The 27,781-nt window shown below is 30.7% G+C and overlaps 2 protein-coding genes across 5 annotated transcripts; one reads left to right on the top strand and one right to left on the bottom strand.

The window, feature by feature from the left end:
* Positions 1-5,505: 5,505 nt before the first annotated feature.
* LOC111711063 (uncharacterized) lies at positions 5,506-17,294 on the bottom strand. 4 transcript variants are annotated; one of them, XM_023485308.1, is made up of 5 exons: positions 17,223-17,294; positions 16,518-16,641; positions 12,351-12,484; positions 6,832-6,906; positions 5,506-5,769 (listed from the first exon to the last, which is right to left on the bottom strand). In XM_023485308.1, the coding sequence occupies exons 1-4, from the start codon at positions 17,290-17,292 to the stop codon at positions 6,836-6,838; spliced, it is 399 nt and encodes a 132-aa protein (XP_023341076.1). In that variant the 5' UTR covers positions 17,293-17,294; the 3' UTR covers positions 5,506-5,769; positions 6,832-6,835. The 4 variants fall into 4 exon arrangements, with proteins under 4 accessions (XP_023341076.1, XP_023341077.1, XP_023341075.1 ...); XM_023485309.1 differs by having other exon boundaries at positions 5,506-5,778; positions 16,518-16,638; XM_023485307.1 differs by having other exon boundaries at positions 5,507-5,778.
* Positions 17,295-20,464: 3,170 nt separating this feature from the next.
* Positions 20,465-27,617, top strand: LOC111711058 (uncharacterized). Its single transcript, XM_023485297.1, has 7 exons — positions 20,465-20,510; positions 22,802-22,884; positions 23,635-23,732; positions 24,037-24,080; positions 24,942-25,048; positions 26,931-27,004; positions 27,326-27,617. The coding sequence occupies exons 1-7, from the start codon at positions 20,477-20,479 to the stop codon at positions 27,465-27,467; spliced, it is 582 nt and encodes a 193-aa protein (XP_023341065.1). The 5' UTR covers positions 20,465-20,476; the 3' UTR covers positions 27,468-27,617.
* Positions 27,618-27,781: the final 164 nt, after the last annotated feature.

The raw sequence follows: 27,781 nt of genomic DNA, 5'->3' as shown, positions 1-27,781 counted from the left end.
CCCCCCGAAATCAATAGATTTCACTGGTCCAGTGGGAGGGCTTACCCACAATACCCCCCTGAATACGCCTCTGCTCTCAACTCTATAATCAGTGACGTCATATGGGGTTTATCTATCTATCGTGGAGACGACATTTTCCGTACATTTGAGCGCAGATCTAGAGTAACCTTATTAAAGAACCTTGGTCCGGATTAATCATAGAGATCTTGGATGGACTACACATAGTGATCTAGGATGGACTAATCATAGAGATCTAAGATGGACTAATCATAGAGATCTAGGATGGACAAATCATAGAGATCTAGGATGGACTAATCATAAAGATCTCTAGGATGAAATAATCTTAGATATGTAGGATGGACATTGGACATGCAAACATTTAGTCTCCGATGCAAATATCTTAATTTAAAAACGTGCAAAAGTAAAAGTCCTAAAAAAGACAGATAATATATATAGATAAATCTTTTTTTCTCTTTTCTCTTTTTACTTTTTAATCACGGAGTACAAGTCAGGTAAAGGTTTGAGGTAAGAAGGAGGCAGGAGGGAACAAAAATTTGCTGAACCCCATCCTGGCGAATCACATAGAGGGACTTCACAGTTAACACAATTATACAATACGGTCAGTGGCGGATACTCTATGCTGTTAAAGGGTTTCTCTTTTTCTGTAATTCTTAATCTAATATAATCTATGCTGTTAAAGGGTTTCTCTTTTTCTGTAATTCTTAATCTAATATAATCTATGCTGTTAAAGGATTTCTCTTTACTGTAATTCTTAATCTAATATAATCTATGCTGTTAAAGGATTTCTCTATTACTGTAATTCTTAATCTAATATAATCTATGCTGTTAAAGGGTTTCTCTTTTACTGTAATTCTTTATCTAATATAATCTATGCTGTTAAAGGGTTTCTCTGTTGCTATAATTCTTAATCTAATATACTCTATGCTGTTAAAGGGTTTCTCTGTTACTATAATTCTTAATCTAATATAATCTATGCTGTTCAAGGGTTTCTCTGTTACTATAACTTATCAGCTTGGACATTGCCTAACTTTTCAATTTAGAACTTGTTGAATTATTAAACACGGAGTTTGCATTGTCTCTAGTTACTATGTGCTCTATTTGATTAAACTATATTATAGTGGATAGTGGATACCATGAATATAGTTACTATATGCTCTATTAGATTAAACTATATATCCTGGGATACCCTGGACTAGTGGATAGTGGATACCGTGTATATGGTTACTATATGCTCTATTAGATTAAACTATATATCCTGGGATACCCTGGACTAGTGGATATTGGATACCATGTATATAGTTTCTATATGCTCAATTAGATTAAACTATATATCCTGGAATACCCTGGGATACCCTGGACTAGTGGATAGTGGATACCATGTGTATAATTACTATATGCTCTATTAGATTAAACTATATACCCGGGGATATACTGGACTAGTGGATACCACGACAAGAAACACAACCTGAATAATCTGGAAGATTCCTGAAATCTTGGAAATTCGGGTTAACCGGGATGACCTAAATACTAATATCATGTTATTCGGGATACGCGGAAATATTTGATTTTTTAATAACCTGGATACTTGATATTGATTTCTCTGCAACCTAGATTATCCTGGTATCTTGGATATCTAGGTTTGGTATCCTGTATATCTAGGCCTGGTATCCTAGATATACAGGATATCTAGGTTTGGTATCCTGTAAATCTAGACCTGGTATCCTAGATATCTAGGTCTGGTATCCTGGATATCTAGGCCTGGTATCCTGGATATCCAGGCCTGGTATCTTGGATATCCAGGCCTGGTATCCTGGATGTAGGCCTGGTATCCTGGATATCTAGGCCTGGTAACCTGTATATTTAGGCCTGGTCTCATCCTGGATATCTAGGCCTGGCATCCTGGATATCTAGGGCTGGTAACTTGTGTATCTAGGCCTGGTATCCTGGATATCTAGGCCTGTTATCCTGGATATCTAGACCTGGTATCCTGGATATCTTGGCTTTAAATTATTGATACTTAGGTCTGATATCCTGGATATCTAGGCTTAGTATCCGGGATATTTAGGCCTGGTATCCTGGATATCTAGGCCTGGTAACCTGGATATCTAGGCCTGGTATCCTAGATATCTAGGCCTGGTATCCTAGATATCTAGGCCTGGTATCCTGGATATCTAGGCCTGGTATCCTAGATATCTAGGCCTGGTATCCTGGATGCTCTGGTGTCTTGGATATGTAGGCCTGGTTTCTTGTGTGCTCTATTATCCTGGAAATCTAGAATTGGTATCTGAAATCTTTGGATCCCGTAAATACCCTAGATACTCTAGATACCTGTGTACCCCTGAACACCCTGGATATACTGTTGGATACACTTCTAGGAGACACTGGATATCCCCCGGATAATTAACCCTGGGGTCTGGATACATTAGATATCAGGAAACCATGGATACCCTGGATACCCTAGCAACCCCGGATATCCTGTTTGCACTGGATATTATGAAGCCCTGGATACCCTGGATATCTTGGATACTCCATAAAAGTCTTTCAGATCTGTATCAATCCAGGTATACCTCGGGATACCTTACCTTGGAAACCCTGTATACCATGGATATTTGGAAACCCTGGATTCTCTAGATATCCTGGATACACTAGATATATTTGGAAACCCTGGATTCCCTAGATATCCTGGATACACTACATATATTTGGAAACCCTTGATTCCCTAGATATCCAGGATACACCAGTTATTAGAAAACCCTGGATTCCCCAGATAAGTAAAGCTAGACATATATAGATATTAGAAAACCCTGGATACCCCGGGGTCCAAAACTGTTGATAATCTTCTCTAGGTTTATAATTAAATACAAAGTTTCCTCTCTCTTCTCTCTCTGAACTTGAAGGAACTCTCAAAACAATGGTTTAAACTATAAACAAATCTTTCAAGTTTTTACACTTTGTACAATTTACACGACTGTTTTCCAGTTTTTAATGTTTAAGGGATTGTTAACGCAATTAATTTAAGAGTAAAGAATAATTTGATGTTTTTCTCTTTCCTCAGAATATATACTATGATATAGAATAGCAAAAATGATTGAATGACTAATCTTTGTAAAATTAAATATTTGAAGTTTAAATGAGACAGTTGAATTAAAATGTAAATTGACTAGTTGGAAGAATCAACTGTACAGTAAATATTCACGATTAAACACTCTTTCATCCTCTATATAGGCTTTTCTATTTCTACTAAAGATAAAATGAATTCATTTAATAAATTGAAATCTCTTTTAAATTTTACATCCACTGCTCACTACTCACTACTCACTACTCACTACTTACTACTCACTACTCAGTACTTACTACTCACTACTCACTACTCACTACTCACTACTAGCTACTCACTACTCACTACTCACTACTCACTACTCACTACTCACTACTCACTACTCACTACTCACTACTCACTACTCACTACTAAGTACTCACTACTCGCTATTCACGACTTACTACTCACTACTCACTACTCTCTACTCACTACTCACTACTTACTACTCAATTCTCAATGCTCACTGCTCACTGCTCACTACTTACTACTCCATTACTCTTTACCACTTTACTTACTACTTTAGAAAAGATATTAAAATTAAATTATAATGTTAAACCAAAAGAAACAATATTAGACGTTTACTGCCACTGTTTAAACAATGTTTAAATTTTGCACTTTCTTAACATGTAATATAGCGTGAAATTGACTTTAATTAAAGGGTTTATGATTAAAAACATGTAATATAACTTGGAATTTACTTTAATTAAAGAATTTATGATTAAATAACAGGTAAAATAACGTGAAATTGACTTTAATTAAAGAATTTATGATTAAAAACATGTAATATAATGTGTAATTTACTTTAATTAAAGGATTTATGATTAAAAACATGTAATATAACTTGGAATTTACTTTAATTAAAGAATTTATGATTAAAAACATGTAATATAACGTGGAATTTACTTTAATTAAAGGATTTATGATTAAAAACATGTAATTTAACGTGGAATTCACTTTAATTAAAGGATTTATGACTGATAACATGTAATATAAAGTGGAATTTACTTTAATTTGACGTGAGTTGCAGTATCAACTTCAGTATATGATTATATTGTTCCTTATAATTAGTTTTCTTTTTGTTTTTATTACAGCTTCAATATTTTCTTTTTGTAATTTCATCAAACTTTTTAATTAATCTCTAGAAATCACTAAACAACAAATCCCATTGATCGATTATGAAATGGAGATATTCTTCATCGATTATATAATAGAGAATGTTTTAGATCGATTTTATAACGGAGATGATTTTGATCGATTATATAATGGAGATGTTTTAGATCGATTTTATAATGGCGATGTCATAGATGAATTATATAATGAAGATGTTTTAAATTGGCTACATAATGGAGATGTTCTACATCAATTATACAATGGAGATGATTAAGATGATTATATAATGGAGATGGTCTAGATAAATTATATAACGGAGGTGATTTAGATCGATTACATAATGGAGATGTTATAGATTGAATACAAATGGAGATGTTTAAGATTGATTATATTATGGAGATGTTAAAGATTGATTATATAATGGAGATGTTGTAGATTTCTTATAAATTGGAGATGTCTTAGATCGATTACATAATGGAGATGTTATAGATTGATTACATAATGGAGATGTTTTTGATCTATTATATAATAGAGATGTTTTAGATTTATTTCATAATGGAGATGTTTTAAATCGATTTCATAATGGAGATGTTTTAGATTGATTTGATATAGTAGATGTTTTAGTCCATTACATAATGGAGATGTTTTGGAGTGATTATATAATGGTGTTGTTATAGATTGATTATATTATGGTGTTGTTATAGATTGATTATATAATGGTGTTGTTATAGATTGATTATATAATGGTGTTGTTATAGATCGATTACAAAATGGAGGTGTTTAAGATCGATTATGCTATAGAGATTTTTTCTATTGATTTCCGAACAGAATTAATTTGGATCAATTTTATAACGGAGTTATTATTATAGATCGATTATTTAATGTTGATTACATAATGGAGATGCTTTTAAATTGATTATACCATGAAGATGTTTTAAATCCACTATAAAATGGAGATAATTTTACTATTGAAACTTTGTTATTATGATTTAAATAACTTTTTTGATAATTTGTGGAAGCAGAGAAGAATAAAGAAAAAACGTATTTAAAAGATTTTAAAGATAAATAAAAAGGAATTGAGTCATTGCCACAAACTCAAATTTTCTAATCTCTATATCTTTGCAACTTGATGCTTTAATCCTTTGATATTTTGATCTTAGATTATTTTATACTCAATTCCTTTGAAAATAATGTTTTTTAGAACATAGAAATTCTATTAACATTTGCAAATACATCAGAAATTGCATTACGCTTACCTTTCTTTGTAAATATTTCTTTATAACAAGCAGTTTGCATTTTACATTGATATATTTCATATTCCCCTCTTTGTTTAACACAATCATAAAACAACAAGCGTTTAAACAATTATTTTCTAAACATCAAATCTTATTTTTGGTCGATCAGGAGTCAAAGGTTTAGTCTTTTAAGTCTCAGGAGTCAGGTTTCAAGGTTTTCTGGTGTATTGGTTTCCGGGTTTCTCAAGTTAGATGTTGACATATTAAGGTTTCCAGATGCCAAGCAGTGCATGGGATTCCATACTAGGGTACCTAAATTCAACAAAGGAATTCAGTTTTTGTCACAATTCTAAATTTTCTATTCCTATATCTATGCAGATTAAAGGTGTAAACCTATGATTTTCAAACTTAGATTATTTAATCTGACAGAAATTATAGTTTGAAATATCAAAGGTCTACGTCATCAAGTTGCAAAGATAAAGGGATTAGAAAATATGAGTTTGTGACAAAGACTCAATTCCTTTGTATTCTAAATCAAAAATTAAATGGGGTAAAAGTTAAAAAGGGGGTATCCTTTTAACATTATTTAACTAGATCTTAACATTATTAAACTAGATCGCTATATCCTTTTGTTATTTGAACAGAAAGAATATGTATTTCATTCATTAAACTTAAATTAGATATTCATTATTTATGAGTTTTTATTTTCTGACTTTTTTTGTATAAGTAAGCAGTATCCAGCAATAAACGATATTATAATCATTATTTATCGCTACTAATCTTACTTCTATTGGTTGTGTCTATAAGGAGAAAATTGATAAAAACGACACACACCGAAGAACGTAGCGTTCATACAAATTCGGAAAGTTGCAACATTTGACTCGGATCGTAAAATAATTCATTTAATTCCATACAAATCATACAGATATTACAAACAATAGTCATCGATTATTTTTCGACGCATTTATATATGGGTAATATTTCATATTATTTTTGATTTTTTTTAAAAAATAATATTTGGCAGGCGCTGGATTTTCGAACATTCCTGCAAAATATGAAAATGTCGTTTTCATTATCAAAAATCCTCGAAACAGGAATAAATTTTTTCAAAAGTAACTCTCAGATCATGAAAAATAAAAAATATTTCGTCTTTAACAATTTTCTTCTTGTAGACGCAATAAAAGTAAGATTTGTAGCAATCAAAAGCGCTTATTTTTTATGCAGTAAGCCTATACCCCCTTTCAATTTTCGCGAACACTCCCTTTAATCCATTAAAATATAATTGAATTTTTCTTGATAATGTGGTATCAACTCATTCTCTACCTTTCTTCTCCGTTAACATTCCCTTTAAAAATAATTATTTACCTTCTTATTCCTGCATAGAATTGAGGAAATGTAGATGAGCGGGTTTTAATCTGTAGACGTCAGAGGGTGACGGATCTTTGAATAGAATTAATATATTCTCGAGGATGGGACAAGTGTGTGAAAACGAGTTTTTTAGATCAAGTACAGAGTGTCTCGATAAACATGAAATTCAGTGACGATTTTGCATCATTGAAATCAAATTTACTACGTCCAAGTTTTACAACTAGCGTGTTCTACCGTCTAGAAAACTTAGAAATGAAGGAGAGGAGTTAAAAATTTAGATTATTTTAGTTTTAGTGATATCAAACTGGGACAAAATCTTGTCATTTCAACCGTTTTCCAAACAAGCAGGACACATTTAGAAAGTCCCAGGTTCAGAATATTTTGTCAAATTTTTTGTGTTTTAAGTATGTTCAGATTTTAAAATGAATTTTGCATACATCTTAGACGATTTTGAAGTCGTCACTTAAGCCTCATGTTTTCTGGGACACCCTGTTCATCCATAAAGACGGAGATTATAGATGTTCTTGACATATCAACCCCCCTCTCCTTTCTCCAGACTAGTGTCTACTGTTGGGTTAAAAATTGATTTATCTAATTGAAATAAAATTTGCACAAAAATATCTTAATATTTTAATGGCTGTTGAAGTTAAAATATGACTTATTTGAAAAGCAAAAACATGTGTTTTTAAAAATCAATGTATGCCATGTTTTTGTAATATTATTAATAAAATGTATTTTCCGACTTGAGGTTTAGTAAAACAGGAAAAACTGAAAAGTTATCAACAAGTAAACGAAGAAAATGAATTTTTTTTCACAAAATCTGGTTTTCTAATCCATATACATCTTTGCAACCAAACTTCCTAGACCTTAGAAATTTCAAGTTATGAACTCTGTTAAATCTATTAATCTGCGTGTGAACTACCAAAGGTTTACACCATCAGGTTTCAAAGATATAGGCATTAGAACTTTTGAGTTTTTGGCAAAGACTCAATTTCTTTGTTGATTTAAGTAACATCTTATATAAATTATAGATAAATCTAAGTAGATTAGATAATAAACCAAGAACCCCAATATCGAGTTTCTGGGAGTAATATAAACAATACTGAGCCTCCTCAGCAGCACTTAAGTTCTACAAAAAACTGCAGTACACTTTTTCAAAACAATGCTATAATATGGACGTTGTATAAAAAGCCTGATTATTCTATTTTTTATCATATTTATTTCAGTCATTTTAAGGTTTAGTTACAGATTCATGCGTTTTAAAAAATAACCAAAGCCCAGCGTTGCCCGTGAAATTCTAAAAAAAACAGATTTGAATTTTGAAAAAAAAATAGAATTTTGAATACTTTTATTAAAAAATGTTTACCCTATGATACCCCCAAGGTACGGCCATTGGTTCCCTTAAAAAAAATCACCCAATTTGATCCAGCCGTTCGGCCAGCTATAGCTAACATGATTTATAATATATATTTTAAAAAGATATATTATTTATACATATATGAGCGAATAGCTTTTTTTATATAGAAGAAAACCGGCATACAATTTGAATAGATATATCAAGATATTTATCTCGTAAGCCTTTTTTCCTAGTTATACTTTGAATTAAACCAAAAATCAGGGCTAAAAATAAAACTCAAAATTTAACAAATCCTTAAAAAATGTACACAGAAAAAAACCTTTTTACACACCCCCCCCCCACCTCATTTCTATTGCATAAATTGTATGTTGTATATTCTGAATATAAAATAGTTCTTAATTAGGAATAAAGCTGCGTGGTAAGTGTTCATAAAAGAGTTTAAGTGAGCAGTATCTAAATATATTAGGTTATATCTAGACAATCTACATATAATAAAAGAAACAAACCCTGGGAAATATAATAATATAACAAATTTACTTTTAGAATCATTAAGTAATAGATTTAGAAAAATTTTATTTCAACTATTTGGCGATCTATCAATTGCTATTCTTACCATTTAAAAGTTATAGTTGAAGTTAAGCCTGAAACTGATGTACAGAGTATAGGATAAAATGTATTTACAGTATAAAACAGAACAAATAATGGTTGATACTACTGAATCGAAGAAAGCCAAAGCTCTCTGACAGACTCTCCGGACCTTTACTCCGCCTCATATGACGGGTTAATCTTCCTCCTTTCGATTCTTTGTGAATTCGGTTTTAGCCTCGCAAACCTTATTCCGCTCCCTTCTGTGTCTAAGCCTGGTGGTCTGAATTGGCCTGAGTTTTAAATAGAGAGTTTAACGGCTGCTGTAAGTCTCCATGCATTGAAAGTATGATTTCTGGATGGCATCTTTACAAAACAATTTACAGATCTATATTGCGAAAGGCAAAAAATAATTATTATCAAGATAAATTTCATTAATACAACAGGAATATCAAACAAACTTGGAATGTTCTTAGAAAAGTTCTAAAATCAAATAATTTAAAATCAGATATTCCTGATCAGTTTCATTGTAATGGTAAGATTTTTTCAGGCTTACAAGAAATATCTGAAGGATTTAACAATTTTTTTGTGAATGTCGGACCAAATCTTGCTTCAACTATAACTATTCCTGCTCCAACACAAAATTTTACAGAATACTTATCAACCTCTGTTGATACTAACTTTGTATTTGCAAATGTGACTCCTGAAACCATCTCTGAAACACTTTCTTTGCTAAAAAGTAAGATAAGTTGTGGTAAAGATAACATATCCACAAAACTTTTAAAAGAGAATATGCCAAATATAATATCTCCTGTAGTTAATATTTTTAATTTATCCTTGAAATCAGCCTTTATTCCTGAAAGCTATAAATGTGCCAAGGTAATACCTATTTACAAATCAGGAGTAACTACAGAGTTTACAAATTATCGACCAATAAGCTTATTATCCTCATTTTCAAAACTGTTAGAAAAACTTGTAACACGTCAAATGTTTAAGTTCTTAAACAAATACAATATTTTGTATTCTCATCAATATGGATTTAGGCCAAATCATGATACTTCACAACCTCTTATACAATTTTTAGATAAAATATATGAAGGAATGAATAAAGACAATCCTGAATACACAATTGCTATTTTTTAGATCTGAAAAAAATGTTTGATACCGTAGATTTTGAGATTCTATTAAAGAAACTTAATCACTACGGGGTCAGGGATAATACTAATCTATGGTTTAGAAATTATCTTACAAATAGAACTCAATACATAAGTGTAAGGGATTTTGAATCTTCTTGCAAGGACATTTTATGTGGTGTACCCCAGGGTTCAGTTTTAGGATCTCTTCCTTCTGTACATAAATGATCTTCCAGATTGTAAATTGTTTTTCACTTCTTTATTTGCCGATGAAACTGGATTCTTAAAATCATCCAATAATCTAGAAACTCTTTTTCAAAAGGCAAATCATGAACTTTCTAAAGCATCTTATTGGTTTCAGGCTAATAAGTTAACACTGTTTCAAAAACCAAATATATTGTATTTAGAAATAAATCTATGCCATTTGATGATCAGGGTTATAATCTCAAAATAGGAAATGAAATTATTGAAAGAATAGGTTCTACTTGCAAAGATAAATATTTCAAGTTTGTCGGAGTAAAATTTGACGAATTTTTGAACTAGGATTATCAATTAGATGGTATTTGTGCACACATTTTTGCCCTGAAATTCTCCCGTTAAACATAAGAAAGATAGTTTATGAAAGTTTAATAAAATTTCAATTAGAGTATGGTATTTTAGCATGGGGGTCATCAACAAACAATAAAATAGGAAAATTATTTAAACTTCAAAAGAAAGCAATACGGACTTTGTCAGATAAAGGATATTCACAGCATACAGATCCTTTGTTTTCTAAACTTGGAATACTTAAATCATCTGATATACACAAACATAATGCTTCTACTTTTATGTATAAGTATATAAAAGAAAAACTACCTTCGTCTTTTAATGGAATATTTGCTCCATTTTTAGAACCTAATAGGACACAAAGTTTTAAATTGGAATTAATAAGAAATAAATATCTTAAACCTTTTCCAAAAATATTTCTCACGAGAATTTGGAATATATTCCAATGAATATTAAATGTTCATTATCAGTACTTAGTTTCAAAACGAATATGAAAATATATCTGGCTTCTAAATATAAGGAATTTAAATGTAAAAACAGGAACTGCAACTCATGTAATTTGAAAATCTTGTAAACCACTTTGTAACATATTATCTACAAAAATTGGATTTTTTAGTGCTGGGGTTTCTCCTTCTCTTCCCTTTTTCTCTTTGCTACTCACCCATCCTTTTTCCCCCCTTTTTTTTAAAAAAATACTTTGCGAATTGTGTAATTTATTCGTTATTTGTAAATTTTAGAAAACAAAAAGTACAAACAGTAAACAGGGTGGTCAGATATACAAACAGTTTATAGTGTGCTTAGATATACAAACAGTAAACAGGGTGGTTAGATATACAAACAGTTTATAGTGCGCTTAGATATACAAACAAAATACTGCGTTGGAGGGAGTTTTTTTGCCATTCAGAAAGACGACCATATGTAAGGCCATGTGAGCAGTGTAAACTACAATATAGGACAGACAACAAGATCTTTAGATGAAAGAGTGAAAGAACATATTGGTTACATTTGAAATCTCCATAGAAACCAGCCTACAGGAGAACATTTTAGCCATAGTTGGCGTACTAGAGAAGGTTTGGGAACTTGAGAGAAGTTTACTTAAATATTGTTTTACTTGATTATTGTTTATATCCAATTCTTACAAAGGTTTAAATACCCATCTTTGAACAAGTCGCCCCCCCTCCCCCCGATTTACGTAAAAGTTCGTTAATTAGTACAACTCCTTCCACCACTTTATACACATGCATATAAACAGTTTGTTTTTAATCTTCCTGACAGAGACAATCTCAAGGAATGATAATTGTCCTCAAACATTTTTTAAAAAGTGAATATTTGCAAATTATCTTTTTTCCATCTCATGATCTGAGTTCGTTTCCCTTTTGTCCATTTGACAGCCCAATTTTTTTAATTTTAAATAATCTTTTTTATTAGTTTTTTCTTGTGGTTTTAACATTTTTTTTCTAGAATTGACGAGGCCGGGTCAACCCAGACCGAAATATTTTTCAATAAATATGGAACTTACAACTACTTTTTTTACTTCATCACCATCACCGAACTTTAAATATACAAACAGTGTACATGGTGGTCAGATAAACAAACAGTAAACTGGGTGGTCAGATATATTAATATTAAAAAAGATGGAAAAATGTAAAAAATTGTTTTTCATTTTTAACAAATATGAAAATGTGACAAATCTATTTTTCAAGGACTTTTCTAAAATGTAGCTCATAGATCGGTAGCTATAAAGACTAAGTAGTGATGGGCTAATTTAGATTTTTTAAACCACGGACCGGCCTTTTTACTGTCCTGTAACTGCCCTAACATTAAAGGTGGTGGTGTTAAAAATAAAAATGCTTAGATAAAAAACTTGCATTTTATAGGGTTAATGATTTAAATACCTGGTATAAGCTGGGGGGAAGTATACAGCTGCTCAAGCTGCTGAGTTCGTTTCCCGCGTAACATTGGGTTAAAGTAATCCATTTTCCAAGCCAAGACGACATTTGAAGGAGTTTTCTTTGCTTCTTCTGCAGATCTAGGAAAAAATACTTTTAAAAATCCCTTTCAAGGGATCTTTTATATTTTTTGTATGACAAGATTGGGAACCCAGCTTTGCATGGAAACTCCACTTAGTTTTTTTAAGCTAAAACCATTTCCGTGGTTCTATTGAGTTTATATATTTCTAGCTGAAGTGCTCGCGTTTTGCCCGTGGAATTATAACATCGAATTTAACAAAACATTTAGATTTGAAAAAATTTTGAAAAATTATATTTTCAGCCTATGTTACTACCAGGGTAGCCATGAGTTAAGAAAATGCCTAAACGCTTCATAATTTGGTAATTAACCCAATCAGTAACCCTAAAAGAACCCAACAGAGTGCTGTTGACGATTTCAATAAAAATTGTGACCCCCTGACCCATCCCATCCCATGCTGCTGTTTAGAAACATTTTCTCTCTTGAAGATATTCCTTTGCCCACTTGTCCAGCCAGTCAACACTGCGTAGACAAAACAACTCTTTGAAGTTTTTCTTCATTTAGTTAGAGCGAATTTATTCGACTTTTGATGTTCTAGGGTAAAAATTAAGCATATAAAGTGAACTTTTGGATTAAATGGGGTGTTTAGATTTCTCTTCGGTTGGATTTTGGGACTTAAAGGACAGATCTGCTAGTTAAAATATGAATCTGTTTAAAGGACAGATCTGCTAGTTAAAATATGAATCTATTTAAAGGACAGATTTGCTAGTTAAAATATGAATATGTTTAAAGGACAGAACTGCTTGTTAAAATATGAATCCTATTGAAGAATGGGGTTTTTACAAAGAATTAGCTTAATTGTTTTCTTTAGAATTTAGTCCCTACTGCCCTAATCAGTGCTTTTGACGACCAATCCCTTTCATTAACATCCTTAGCACAGTTCTGTGATCTTGGTCAAATTTTTTGAAAAATATTTATGGCATTCTGTTCTTGGTTTCGAATGGTTAAAAATATAGTTTTTCGTATTCTTTGTCAAATTTGCAAAAACTTTTTGGTCCGTGAAATTAAGAAAAATAGCACATTAAACTTATTTATGAAAGTGTACTGTTGACTTTTAACACTTTTTTGTAAAAAAAAAAATATTGTTGGTTTTGGTATTTTCAACAACTTTACTTTTCTACATTACTTTGTCAAAAGTACTGTTTTTACACGTACATGGGCAGAATATTTAGATTGCAAACACTTTTGGGTCGCACTGTATAGATACAAGCTTGATAACCCAGTGTTGTCCAATATCCTAATCATTCTCTTAATAGCGAAAATTTTCATTCCTTTGTAAAAAGCTGGTTTTTTGGTATGCAATAATTTTCATTTAATCCCACCGGTGGCCGAATTTAAAGAATTTGAGCGGCGGTTTAAATTTAAGCCGCGGTTTAAATATGGTTGGTTTTACTTAAAATTGTATCAAATGTTTCAAGATTTAAGTCGGCGCTTAATTTAAACCGGGTTTTGGTGGATTTAAACCGCGGCTTAAATTCTTTAAATTCCAGCTCAGGATATTTTCATTGAAAGATACTTTGAAAATCTACAAAGGCAAAAAAAATCCGCAAAATCCGTAAGCCCTCGGGTTTATCATTGAATCCCCTCTTTAAAAAGGAATGTCATTTACTCTCAGACAAATTAGAATCAAGGGAAATTTAAATTTCCCTTGATTCTAATTTGTCTGAGAGTAAATAATACATTTCTTTATATTTTCCGTGGATTTACAAAAGTAAGACAACTTTTCAGAAATACGTTAATAAATCTTGACGAAATAAAAGAATGGATTAAAACTTTTATTCTTCATTTTCATTGATAGTTCTTTTATACAAAGCACGTTTTCGGAACATTGAGAGAAATTCTTATTGGGGAACATTAAATAAAGTATTCTCTCGGTTTCATCTTTTAATTTTGCCTCTTCAGAAACATATTACTTGTATCAAATGAAGCCTAATTCTTTATTTAACAATCTACAATACTGTGCTTATATCCATATGCCATTTTCTCGTTATGTAAGTTTTTAAATACGCAAAAATAAATCCTAAAAATGTGAAAAATAATATTATAGCAAAAATTTTTGATTTAAATCAAACGAATAAATGCCTGAATAGAATAAAAAATATTTGCATTGCTATTTCTTTGGTATTCTCAAAAAGAATGCAATATAAATACTTTAAAGGAAGTGCTGCATAAAACATATGCTTGGATGAATTTAACTTTCGAACCTATTTCTGAAACCTTGAGATATAGGAACCATGGAATAAGTAATATATTTTGTAAATTCATTGATAAAATCAGTAAAATCTGCCATCAAAGTATGTTATTTTAATTATTTAGTAATACATTTGAAAGTTAAAAATATATTTATTTTACGAAGGGCCCGAAGCAGCGTTCAGAAAGCCAAGTATATAAACAGTAAACTGTAGAATATGAAGACGACGTTAAAGCAATACTGACGTGCATTTGATGTTGTTACCAAGAAATGAAATGAGCTTTTTTACACTGCACAATTACTGTTTAATTCACGGGCAGCCGTAGTACATTTGAATATCCGAGCCGGGTCAACCTTTCCAGTCCTAGTTTGTACTGTACCTAGTTCAATGGACAGGACTAGCCGGTGCGACAAGGTTGACGCGGTCAGGCTTCATGCTTCATATAGGTTGAATTTACTTTTACTAAAGGGGCAGAGGTGCGTGAATCGCCTATTTAAAGTAATAATTGAAAGTGCTTTTAGAGCTAGTTTTTGTACATTTTTTTATGACTTTTCAGATTATTAAATGCCTTTTTTTCGAAATTAGAAAATGTAAATACTTTTAAACTAGAAGTTTTGGCGGTAGTGAGATTTGAAAATCCCAAATGAGACTATAAAATTTAAACTTTTATTTTTAGACTGTGGTATTGGCGGTAGTGACATTTTAAATCTCACTACCGTCAATACCACAGTTTAAAAATAAAAGTTTAAATTTTTTAATTGGAATTTTGATTTTCAAATCTCACTACCCTCAATACCACAGTTTAAAATATAAGTTGAAATTTTTTATTTGGATTTTTGATTTTCAAATCTCACTGCCGCCAATACCACAGTTTGAAAATAAAAGTTTTAATTTTATATTCTCATTTTGGATTTTCAAATCTCAATACCGCCAATACCACAGTTTGAAAATAAAAGTTTAAATTTTATATTCTCATTTTGGATTTTTAAATTTCACTACCGCAAATACCAAAGTTTGAAAATAAAAGTTGAAATTCTATATTCTCATTTTGGATTTTGAAATCTCACTACCGCCAATACCACAGTTTGAAAATAAAAGTTTAAATTTTTTATTTAGATTTTTGATTTTCAAATCTCACTACCCTCAATACCACAGTTTAAAAATATAAGTTGAAATTTTATATTCAAATCTCACTACCGCCAATACCACAGTTTGAAAATAAAAGTTTTAATTTTATATTCTCATTTTGGACTTTCAAATCTCACTACCGCCAATACTACAGTTTGAAAATAAAAGTTGAAATTTTATATTCTCATTTTGGATTTTCAAATCTCACTTTTTATTTTTTTCATGAATCTCACTACCTTAGAACTTGACACTATATACTTTTATTTTATAAAACTGGGGCATTTTATGCCTACAGCGGTAGACTTGGCGTGTCTGTTTGTTGGTTTGTGCGTATCCAATAAACGTCAAAACTGCCGAACTGAGTTTAGCTACATGCATCAATTTACGATTCAAAAATAGGCCCGAAAAAATTGAAAAAAATTGGTTAAAATACTCAGATTTTCATTTACCCAGATCTGGAGCAATTCAAGCAAAAGTATTAAAGGAGTTGAGTTTTTGCCACAAGCTCAAATTTTCCAATCCCATCTTCGCAACCTGATGATAAACTTGGATTATTTGATCTAACAGAATTGAAAGTCTACGACATTTTGTTAAAAAGATGTAGGGATAGGAAAATCAGAGTATGTAACAAATACTCAATTCTTTTTACATAAATTTTGGAACCTTATTTCCGTTTTTAGGCACGAACAAATCAAAATAAGTAATACGACCTACCTTCTGCTAAACCTTGAGATCTCAGGACCCGAAGAAACTGGAAAACCTGGAAACCCCGGATATTCTGGAAATTCCAGAGAATCAGGAGAATTTCTTAAGCTATTCCAGAATTGGAAAGCATCTTCTATCAAAGGGATATACTTAAACTAACGTTAGATTGGGTCGGCTGTTGAGAAAGTTTAGATCTATTATAAAAATTTGACGACGATAACTTTTTTCTTCATTTTATATTTATTTTTAACAACAAACACGAAATGAGGACCTTTACGAAAAAGAATATGCTACTGTTATTATAAAAATCCGTAGGCATGGCATTTTACCGTAGCTCAAAAGTATTTTGTTTGAATTTCATATTGGAAAAAATAGGGGTATTATGTGTATTTTTTTAAATGGGTAAAATTCCTCTTTTGAGAAACTTAAAGTAAATTAAAAGAATAATAGGTCAATAAAGTGATTTAAACACTTTTCAAAACTTGGGATTACTACCCAAAAATCGATGGGAATTTTACGAATTTATACTTCTTTAAGACTTAATCTAAAAAACAAGTGCTGTATAAACCTAAAATGTATATATCCAGGGCTACAAAAAATGACAAGTGAGTTAATGCGGTAAAATTAAAGGCCAAGGCTCGACAAAGTATTGAATTAAAATTAGTGAAACTTTTCATATGAGTCTGGATCTAGGCGATATCTGTAGATCCCTGCCTGACTGTAGAGTAGAGTTTATCACGAGAACTAGAGAGGAGAGAAGAAGAAGAATACGACATATCTCCATCTTTAGCCTTTATAAACTAGATACAATACTCAAAATATTATCTCTTTTATACCTACTCGGATTCTCAATATGAAGAAAATACATTTTGGGAATTTATTTATTTTCTCTAGACAAATATCATAAATGAATTCCAATACGATATTTATAAATTCTCCATCGTTTATTGCATTTATTTTAACGGAGATGTTCAAAAAAAAGTTTAAGATTCATTTATTGAGATTAACATTCATTAATTGAGATTAACATTCATTAATTGAGATTAACATTCATTAATTGAGATTTACATTCATTAATTGAGATTAACATTCATTAATTGAGATTAAATTTCATTAATTAAGATTAGAAGCAAAATATAGAGAATGAAAGTGAAAAATTAAGAATGAAAAATGAACGTAAAGGGGGAATAATTACGAATGAAACATAAAAGTATAAGAAAGTAGAGTAAAGAATTAATTATAAAAAGAAACTGTAATTGCAAATTAAAGAAGGAAAGTATCAAGATAGAACATGGAAATAAAGTTTTAAGAATAAAAAGCTAATATAGTAACAATTGTAAAGGGAAAGTATCAAGATAGAACATGGAAATAAAGTTTTAAGAATAAAAAGCTAATATAGTAACAATTGTAAAGGGAAAGTATCTAATATAGTAACAATTGTAAAGGGAAAGTATCTGATAAAAATGAAAGTAAATAAATGAGCATGGAAAGGCAAAATATAGGTATAAAAAATGAAAGTAAATAATAAAGAATAAAGACTAAAAGTTTATGTGTAGAAAATAAAAGTAAATAATTAAGAATGGAAAGGAAAAGTATTAGTATAGAACATGAAAGTAAATGAATAAGAATAGAAAGGGAAAGTATTAGTATAGAACATGAAAGTAAATGAATAAGAATGGAAAGGGAAAGTATAAGTATACAAAACTAAAGTAAACATTTAAAAATGGAAAGGGAAAGTATTAGTATAGAACATGAAAGTAAATGAATAAGAATGGAAAGGGAAAGTATAAGTATACAAAACTAAAGTAAACATTTAAAAATGGAAAGGAAAAGTATTAGTATAGAACATGAAAGTAAATGAATAAGAATGGAAAGGGAAAGTATAAGAATAGAAATGAAAGTAAATAGAGAGTAATGAAAAGGCAAGTTTAAAGAATGAAAGTAACTAGTAAAATAAGAGGGGCGGGTGTCCGCTATCCATATGAATGGTTCTGTACCCCTGATTAATCGGCTGAATGAGTTTATAAATGATAATCTACAGACCCGTCCTTCCTCCTTAGTCTCCTCCAAACATTGAGAAATCTTTGAGAAAGTTGGAATATTCATCCGTGAAACTTTAACATGAAATTAAAACCATGAATAAATCCCGGGTCCAATAAACAGCCTTTTATTAGAGACGGAGAAAGTATTATTGACAGGCAATATGAAATCATTCAATTTAACCTTTACATTAACATAATTCAATACTTTTACTTTTTAAAACTTTTTATTAAGAGTTGTTGCCACAAATTCTGATTTTCTAATCTCTATATCTTTGCAACCCAATGTTGTAGACCTGAGATATTTCACACTATGAATTCTGTAAGATAAAATAATCTAAGTTTGAAATATCAAAAATTTACACGTTGGAAAGATATAGGGATTAGAAAATTCGAGTTTATAGAATTTCACAATCGATGCTCTAAGCTTGCACATAATAATATCTTTATATTTGTTACTTTCCAGTGAAATTACAATTATACAACTGCAGGTATTCAGGCCGGTTAGCATCCTTATTATTTGACAAGTTATTGACAACTTTATATCCGGTTTTGACCCGTCCGTAACAAACCAAATATATCTATATACATATATATATATCTCTATATATAAATTTGGCTTGTCTGGGTGTCTGTTTGTCTGTTTGTTTGTTTGTATCCAATAAACGTCAAAACGGCTGAACCGATCGGGCCCAAATTTTTTGTGGGACATCTAGGGACCCCAGGGAAGGTTTATGATATACTTTCCTCTATTACTCATAATACCAATTTACAAAAAGAGAAATGAATATATTTTCTATAAATAGTTGGTCCAGGTGTAAAATCTACTGTTACATCAAGTATCTATTATAAATATGCTTAACCAAACAGAAACTTGCATTAAATTAATTTTTACCCTCAATTCCCTTTAGAAAACATGTTGTAAACGTATACTGCAGTTTACAGGTTAAATATGATTTATTATAGTAGCATCACTTTCTCCCTCCCTAGCAGTGTTAAAACAAATTGGTTGCGTACTGCGGTTTAATCCTTGAATATAATAACTATTATTATCTTAATTCTCTCTCTCTCTTTAAAGATGTTCTGGCTAGACATACGGGTCTCTGGTATCGTAGCTAGCGTAGGGGTCTCCGCTAGCGCATCCGACCACCGGGCGTAGGGATCTCCGCTAGCGCATTCGACCACATCTTTACACGGTCAGATATTAGTTTAATTCGACTTTTCCGCTAGTTATGTTGTTAGGACATGAACAATGAACATGATTCCTCTGTGGAGAATTTTCAATTTTCAATTTCAATTTGAAATACTTAATTGTCTAATTTTGCGTGTTTGCCGCTCCTATTTCACATTATTTAAAAAAAAATTTCTTAACGTTTTCTTATTTTTGGGGGTTGTTTGCAGTGATATATCAGTTCCTTTTTGTTAATTTTTCATTAAATGTAAATGAAACATAACAAAAACATACAAAATTAAGTGTTTCAGGAGAAAGGAAAAGGAAAGGAAAAAGTAAAGTTACATATTTATTGTTTACATTACATTTAATGTAACTGGTGACTAATTATTAGTATTTTTCGGCGATGGACTAACAACTTTCAGAAATAAAAATTATAGATTATTTGTAAACTTGAAAAATAAAATAGGTTCCTTAATATTATTCAAAGTATGCAATATAAAAAAAAAATTTTAACAAAAAGCCTTTTGTGAAATAATTTTTAGACAAATCATAAAAAAAATTTGAAATGAATTCTCGTTAAAAAAGTTTAAAAAAAGTAACCAACGGAATTCGCAAGCAATTTTCTATATTTACAAAAACATGGATATCTTTATTCCTTTTGATCTGAGAAAAGTCGTACATGCACGGTTTAATGGAGTACCACATGAAATTACGTTGCTTTAAGTAAAATGTATTTCAGACAAATCATTAAGAAAATGTGGAAATATCTTGTCCCTGTACTCATGACAGGTCAGACATTTTTTACAATAATTATAAACTCTTGATATTATATGGATATATTTGACATTTCTAAACTCTAGATATTATAGAGATATATTTGAAATTTCTAAACTCTAGATATTATAGAGATATATTTGACATTTCTAAACTCTATAGATATTATAGATATACATTTAATACGATATTTCTAAGCGCCAGATATTATAGAGATATATATTTGATATGATATTTCTAACTCTAGATATCATTGAGATATATTTGATATTTCTAAGCTCTAGGTATTGTAGAGATATGTGTTTAATATTTTTGAACTCTAGATATTATATATAGATATATATTTAATATTTCTAAGCTTTAGATATTACAGAGATATTTATTTGATATTTCTAAGCTTTAGATATTACAGAGATATTTATTTGATATTTCTAACTCTAGATATTATATATAGATATATTTAATATTTCTAAACTAGATTAATAAAGAGTTCATTTTCTTTTTTTATTTCCCTTTTACCTTCACTATTGTTGCGCATTTATCGGGAAAATGGTCTTTAATTGAAAACAGGATAGTTTGCAACTTTGTTTAAAGTAATTTTAAATATATATTTTAAACCGTTTCAACTTTTACTTTTTCAATTAATTTTTTTCAAACTTTTTTCTGTTTTGATTTGAAAGGTTGTGATGAAGGTTTTCATCATTTCCCTGTTTCTTGAGCCGTATAAACGTTTGATTGTGTGTAGTCAGCAAATGTTCGGGTTGTTTTTCTCAACCCTACGAAACTAAGTTCTAGGGGGGGGGGGGCGGGTAGAAAAATATACAATAAGTGTTGTTTCACACAAACAATTCTTTACACCTGGGTCAATCAACAAATGAAATGAAATGTGTATTTATACATTTTTTTAAAGAACAAAAAAGAAAAAATACGCAATTTTCTTTAAAAAAAACCCTAATTAATTAAACAATGGGACAGTGGTTATTTCATCCAAATAGTTTTCAGAGATATTTCAACAATTTAGTTAAATATATATTTTAAAGAAAATAAATGAAACATAGAAATGTATCAATAAATTATAATATCTTATTATTTCCTACTGCAAAATATAATTAGCAGATTAAAATGTTGTCAGTCTGTACACAAGTCTGTACATACATTATATTAAATATTTGTACATGATCTGAATGATAGCAGCGAGAAACAAAAAATACTTTTTCATCTTATTTTAAAACTGTCATTGTCTAGTAAAATCTTGGTAAGATCTTGTTCTCGGCCAAACAAAACGGAATATTTAATACTTCAATGATCTTTCAGATCACTTATATTTACTTTTAGAATTCTTATTTTCTTTTTTTATCTCTTCTTTTTATGTGCAAGCAAAATTTTGGAAATCTCTGAAAATTTTTTAAGAATCTGCAAAAAAAATCTGCAAAATTGAACAAAACTTTAAAGTTTACAAAATCCAGTTATTTAGTTTGTTTACTCTTATACTCATAATGTCAGGGATTATTAAAGGGAGTGCTCGTGAAAAAATGAAAGGCTTAGGCTTACGGCGAAAAATAATCGCTTTTGATCGCTACTTATCTTACTTCTTTCTATCTGTTGCGTCTATAAGGAGAAAATTGTTAATGGGTTCCTACTAATCCGGATTATTTCAGAAGTTAAGGGGTTCCTATTAATCCTGATTATTTCAAAAGTTAATCGGTTCCTATTAATCCTGATTATATCAGTAGTTAATCGGTTCCTATTAATCCTGATTATTTCAAAAGTTAATGGGTTCCTAATAATCCTGATTATTTCAGGAGTTAATCGGTTCCTATTAATCCTGATTATTTCAAAAGTTAATCGGTTCCTATTAATCCTGATTATATCAGTAGTTAATCGGTTCCTATTAATCCTGTTTATTTCAGAAGTTAATGGGTTCCTAATAATCCTGAATATTTCAGTAGTTAATCGGTTCCTATTATTCCTGTTTATTTCAGAAGTTAATCGGTTCCTAATAATCCTGAATATTTCAGTAGTTAAACGGTTCCTATTAATCCTGAATATTTCAGGAGTTAATCGGTTCCTAATAATCCTGATTATTTCAGGAGTTAATCGGTTCCTATTAATCCTTATTATTTCAAGAGTTAATCGGTTCCTATTAATCCTGATTATTTCAGGAGTTCATCGGTTCCTATTAATCCTGAATATTTCAGGAGTTAATCGGTTCCTATTAATCCTAATTATTTCAGGAGTTCATCGGTTCCTTTTAATCCTGATTATTTCAGGAGTTCATCGGTTCCTACTAATCCTGATTATTTCAGGATTACTGAGTCCAAGTGAGGGATGCCTAAGCTTGCTACCACCAATGCAAGGGTTTGCCAGGAGATTAGGAAAAGCAGCGACGGTAAGAAGAATTCTATTTAAATCCATATTCCCTTTCTTCGAAAAAAAATGAGGTGTCACGTGACATAACTTGGTTAAATGTGATGGGTTCACAAGCAGTCAGAGGACATTTGAATTTCCTAGCCGGGTCAACCTTTTCGCATCCAGTTTGTACCGTACCAAGCTCTATGGACACTGGACAGTACTAGCCGGTGCAACAAGGTTGATGCGGTCAGACTTTATGCTTCATATAGGTTCAATTTACTTTTACTAAAGGGGCAGAGGTGCATGGGTTACAATGATCTTAAGGTTGAAAGCTCTAACGCAAAACTCCATAGTTTCTGGTGTCTTGGATATGATATGATATGTAGAAGCTGCCTGTTCTAATAACTTTTAATATGTTCCTAGGATATGATTGTAGTATCTGCATTTTCTAATAACTATCAGTATGCTCCTATAGGATATGATTGTATAATATTTATATTCTAATAACTATCAGTATGCTCCTATAGGATATGATTGTATAATCTATATATTCTAATAACTATCAGTATGCTTCTATAGGATATGATTGTATAATCTATATTTTCTAATAACTATCAGTATGCTCCTATAGGATATGATTGTATAATCTATATATTCTAATAACTATTAGTATGCTCCTATAGGATATGATTGTATAATCTACATATTCTAATAACTATCAGTATGCTCCTATAGGATATGATTGTATAATCTAAATATTTTAATAACTATCAGTATGCTCCTATAGGATATGATTGTCGAAGTACCAATGATAAATGTTCCCGGACAAAGGTTCACAGCAACTCATGGTATCCAAGCTAAGAAAGGAGAACATAAACTCTTCCTGTAAGTTTAGAGTTTATTAATTTTTATCTTTCTTAGTAATCCTAAACTTTACAATTTAGGGAAAACAAATTTTACAAAGATTCCAAAACATTTAAAAATGAAATAAACACTTGCCTTAAACTTGTTTTAGAATTGGGGGAAATATTTCCACAACCTCTTTTTTTGGAAGAAGAAATGGCTTACTTACGTATTACTGTAGAGAGTCCTGAAAATATTTAAAATATTCTAACTGAGACTGGTAATTAGAAAAAGTTAGAAATGTTTTGAAAAAATTAGAATTGTTAGAAAATCGGTATCTTTTCAGGTTTACGGTGGAGGACTCTAACGCTAACTATGCTGCTCTATCAGGTAAAATGTTTAAATATTTTTTATTATACTTTAGTCATATCATTCATGGAGGTAGCATTGGCTAAAAAATTATTATTTTTGTTAATAATCGATTTTAAAATTATTTTTTTCAAAATTATAATTTTTTCAAGTGTTTCTAAAATTCCACGGGTAACGCCTGGCACTTGAGCTAGTTTTATATAAATTTATTTATTTTATTTCATGTTTTCAGATTCATTTATTGATTGGAACATAACTAAGGAATATGATTTCAATTATCTTTTATACATACTGTTATATTTTTGGATGGCTCAATATTTACTTTTTTTAATCTATTTGATATTTTACACTATGAACTAGAAACCAGGTTTCAAAGATGAGTTGATCAAAAAAATTTGTGCTTGTGGTCTAAACTCAGTTTATTTGTCAATACATATTGTTGTTATTAGTCCAATAGTTTTTCTTTTATTCATCTTTTTGTTCTTTAACTGGGTTTTCAGATTAAAATTCAAAAATTAGATTTCAATCAAAGTAATGGATTAATTCTACCAAGACGAGATTACTCTATGATATGCGGAAAACTTTTGAAACTTTTAAAACGTTTAAATTATCTAAAGTTTGAGTTCATTTACGATCATTACTTCAAATTTTTGCAAAGATATATGAATAGAAGAAGGATAAATATAACATTTCAGTTGACAGTTTTCTAAAAGGACATATGTCCATAAATGTATATTCCCAAATGTAAAATTATGTCTAAAGACCCTTTAAAAGTAAGTTTATATTTTTTTATAGCGTATTTTACTTTCGTTTTAAATTCGGAATTGTTTGAAATACAATTGTAGAAAAAAAGAATTTTAAATTTTTCCAAAATGTATTTAGGAAACGTAGCAGTAGCTGGTGTACTACAGGGTGCCCCACAAAAATATGAGATGTATCTTAAATATGGATCCCCACCTACAGTAGCTAAATACGATTATAGAGCACAGGTAGACAGGAATATAGAGCATAGGTAGATAAGATTATGCAGCACATGTAGACAGGGTTATAGAGCTCAGGTAGATAAGATTATAGAGCACAGGTAGACAGGATTATAGAGCATAGTTATAGATTATAGAGCATAGGTAGACAAGGTTGTAGAGCATGGGTAGACAAGATTATAGAGCATAGGTAGACAAGATTATAGAGCATAGGTAGACAAGATTGTACAGCATGGGTAGAAAAGATTATAGATCAAAGGTTGACAAGATTACAGAGCTAAGGTTGACAAGATTGCAGAGCATAGGTATACAAGATTGTAGATCAAAGGTTGACAAGATTACAGAGCATTGAAGCACAGTTAGCCAACATTAAAGAGCAAAGTTAGACAAGATTACAAAACTTATAAAAAGCTTATAAAAAATCCCAACTTTTCTAAATTATGGTTCCCAACTGTTTCAAAATGATGGATTCCAAACTGTTTCCAATATTTTAAATCGACATTGTAATACTGGTGTATGCAAATTAAACTTTTCTAGACACTCAAACTGAATTCTTATTTGAAGCTTCAAATCTTATTTCTCCCCTTTCATTCCTACCTTCCCCTCCACCTCCCACCATGCTCTAGGATGGATGAATTTAAAAATTTGAGGGCAAAATCTAGTATTTATTCTAATGAATACATCCATCATTGCAACCGAATGTCGTTTTACATACATTTTAAACTATGAATTATGTTAGGTCAAATAATCTTTGTTACAAATATTAATGGTTTCAACCATTAGCTGTTATATTCATTACATATATGGCAAATTTCTTATTCATTTAACCATAGGTACAACTATAGTTCGTATCTATCTATCTACACTGCTCTGGTACGGCGTAACCATAGTGTGACTATTGTTCTACCTATGGTAGAGCGTTTAAGAAATTGGCCAATAGAGATTAGAAAAATAGAGTTTGTGGCACGGACTCAATTCCTGTATATTCAACATTATCTTATTTGACTGAAAAGGATGAACACTTAATGTAATTGTACTACATATATATCATTTAAAAATTTATCATTTCGGCCCCCCCCCCACTCTTTCTTTCATAGTTATAAAGAACGTAACTTTAATAGACTAAATAGGAATAACTAATTTATCATCATATTGGAGGCCCTAGTACTATGTCTGAATATCTCGAAATAAAATGTTACATTCCATAAATCACAGCACCTCCTTCTCCCACCCCTTTACTTCCGATTGTCGCCATTAACATCCTCCCCAGCCCCCCCCCCTCTTCCGGCTTTCCGATCCCCAATCCTAAAGAATATGTTTATGCTGGTATCCCCAATCCTAAAGAATATGTTTATGCTGGTATTCCCAATCCTAAAGAATATGTTTATGCTGGTATCCCCAATCCTAAAGAATATGTTTATGCTGGTATCCCCAATCCTAAAGAATATGTTTATTCTGGTATCCCCAATCCTAAAGAATATGTTTATGCTGGTATCACTTAGAAACATGGCGTCAGGACGGTTAAACTTACAGCTAAGTAAAAATCTGAAGTTGTTCGTAAAAAAAGCATGAAGCTGTAATTCTATCATCTCTAAATTTTTTTAACAACCTGATGGTGTAAAGCACAGATATTTTAAACTTTGGCTTTTGGATCTAGCAAAATGCGAAATGTCAAATATTAAAGGTTTACGACATCAAGGTCCAAAGATTTAGATAATTAGATTTTGCGGATTCTTTTATGAGTTTTGAGGTTGTCATTTGAAGTCTCATTGTTTATGAGTAACCCTGTACTTTAAAAGTTTTTAAAGATGAGCGCAAAACTGTTTCTAATGAAATTTTAATGTTATCTATATTATCTATTTAAAACTAAAATTTAAATCCTGATTTCTAGGTGACTGCTGCAGACAGTTATAATGGAGAGAAGCTATACAGTAGAGATATAAGAATAGAAAGACCTATTCCAGGGTAATTAAGTATAATGATAATAATAATAATAATAATAACAATAATAATTATAATAATAATAATAATAATAATAATAATAATAATAAGAACAATTTTAATTAAATATCAAGAAAGATACAGGAAGTTAGACTTTAGACGACAAATTAAGCAATTTAAATGTTGTAGCAATGGAGGAACTTTGGGGGTGCAAAATGTAAGCCCAAAAAGTAAACTTAATTCTTTCTTGAATTTTCAAATCTGAAATGTCTTGCCTGTTTGCCAATTTTAATAGTTCTACATAATAAATAGATAATATAAAACATTAATTGTAACAATATCTAGGCAATATTACCTGCTTATCAGAGCATTAGAAGATTTCCAGGAGCTCCTAGTAACAGCTATAGTAGACACTCCTCCAGATATAGAGGAGGAGAGAGCAGCTAAACCTGGATTCACCATTCAGAGAATGGGAAAATATCAGTGATTATCTTGCTCCGGGTACTCTCTAGAACCCTTACTCTGGGTAATCTCTAGAACTCATACTCCGAGTAATCTCTAGACCCTTAACTCCGGGTACTCTCTAGAACCCTTGCTCCGGGTACTCTATAAAACCCTAACTCCGGGTACTCTTTAACCCACTAGCGGCTGAAGAATTTTTTTATATATTTTTCTTTGAAAATTTGATTAAGAATACTTATTATTGGTTAGATCAAGGAAAAAAAGTAAAAAATGCAAAAAAAAAATTTTAAAGGTGTTTTTTTAGGGATTTTAAGAGTGGCCTTATAAGTCACCACAGTT

Source organism: Eurytemora carolleeae, unplaced genomic scaffold (assembly GCF_000591075.1).
Source record: "Eurytemora carolleeae unplaced genomic scaffold, Eaff_2.0 scaffold1122, whole genome shotgun sequence".
Taxonomy (NCBI): Eukaryota; Metazoa; Arthropoda; class Copepoda; order Calanoida; family Temoridae; genus Eurytemora; species Eurytemora carolleeae.
Note: the sequence above shows the minus strand (reverse complement) of the source record. Positions and strands in the feature narration are given on the sequence as shown.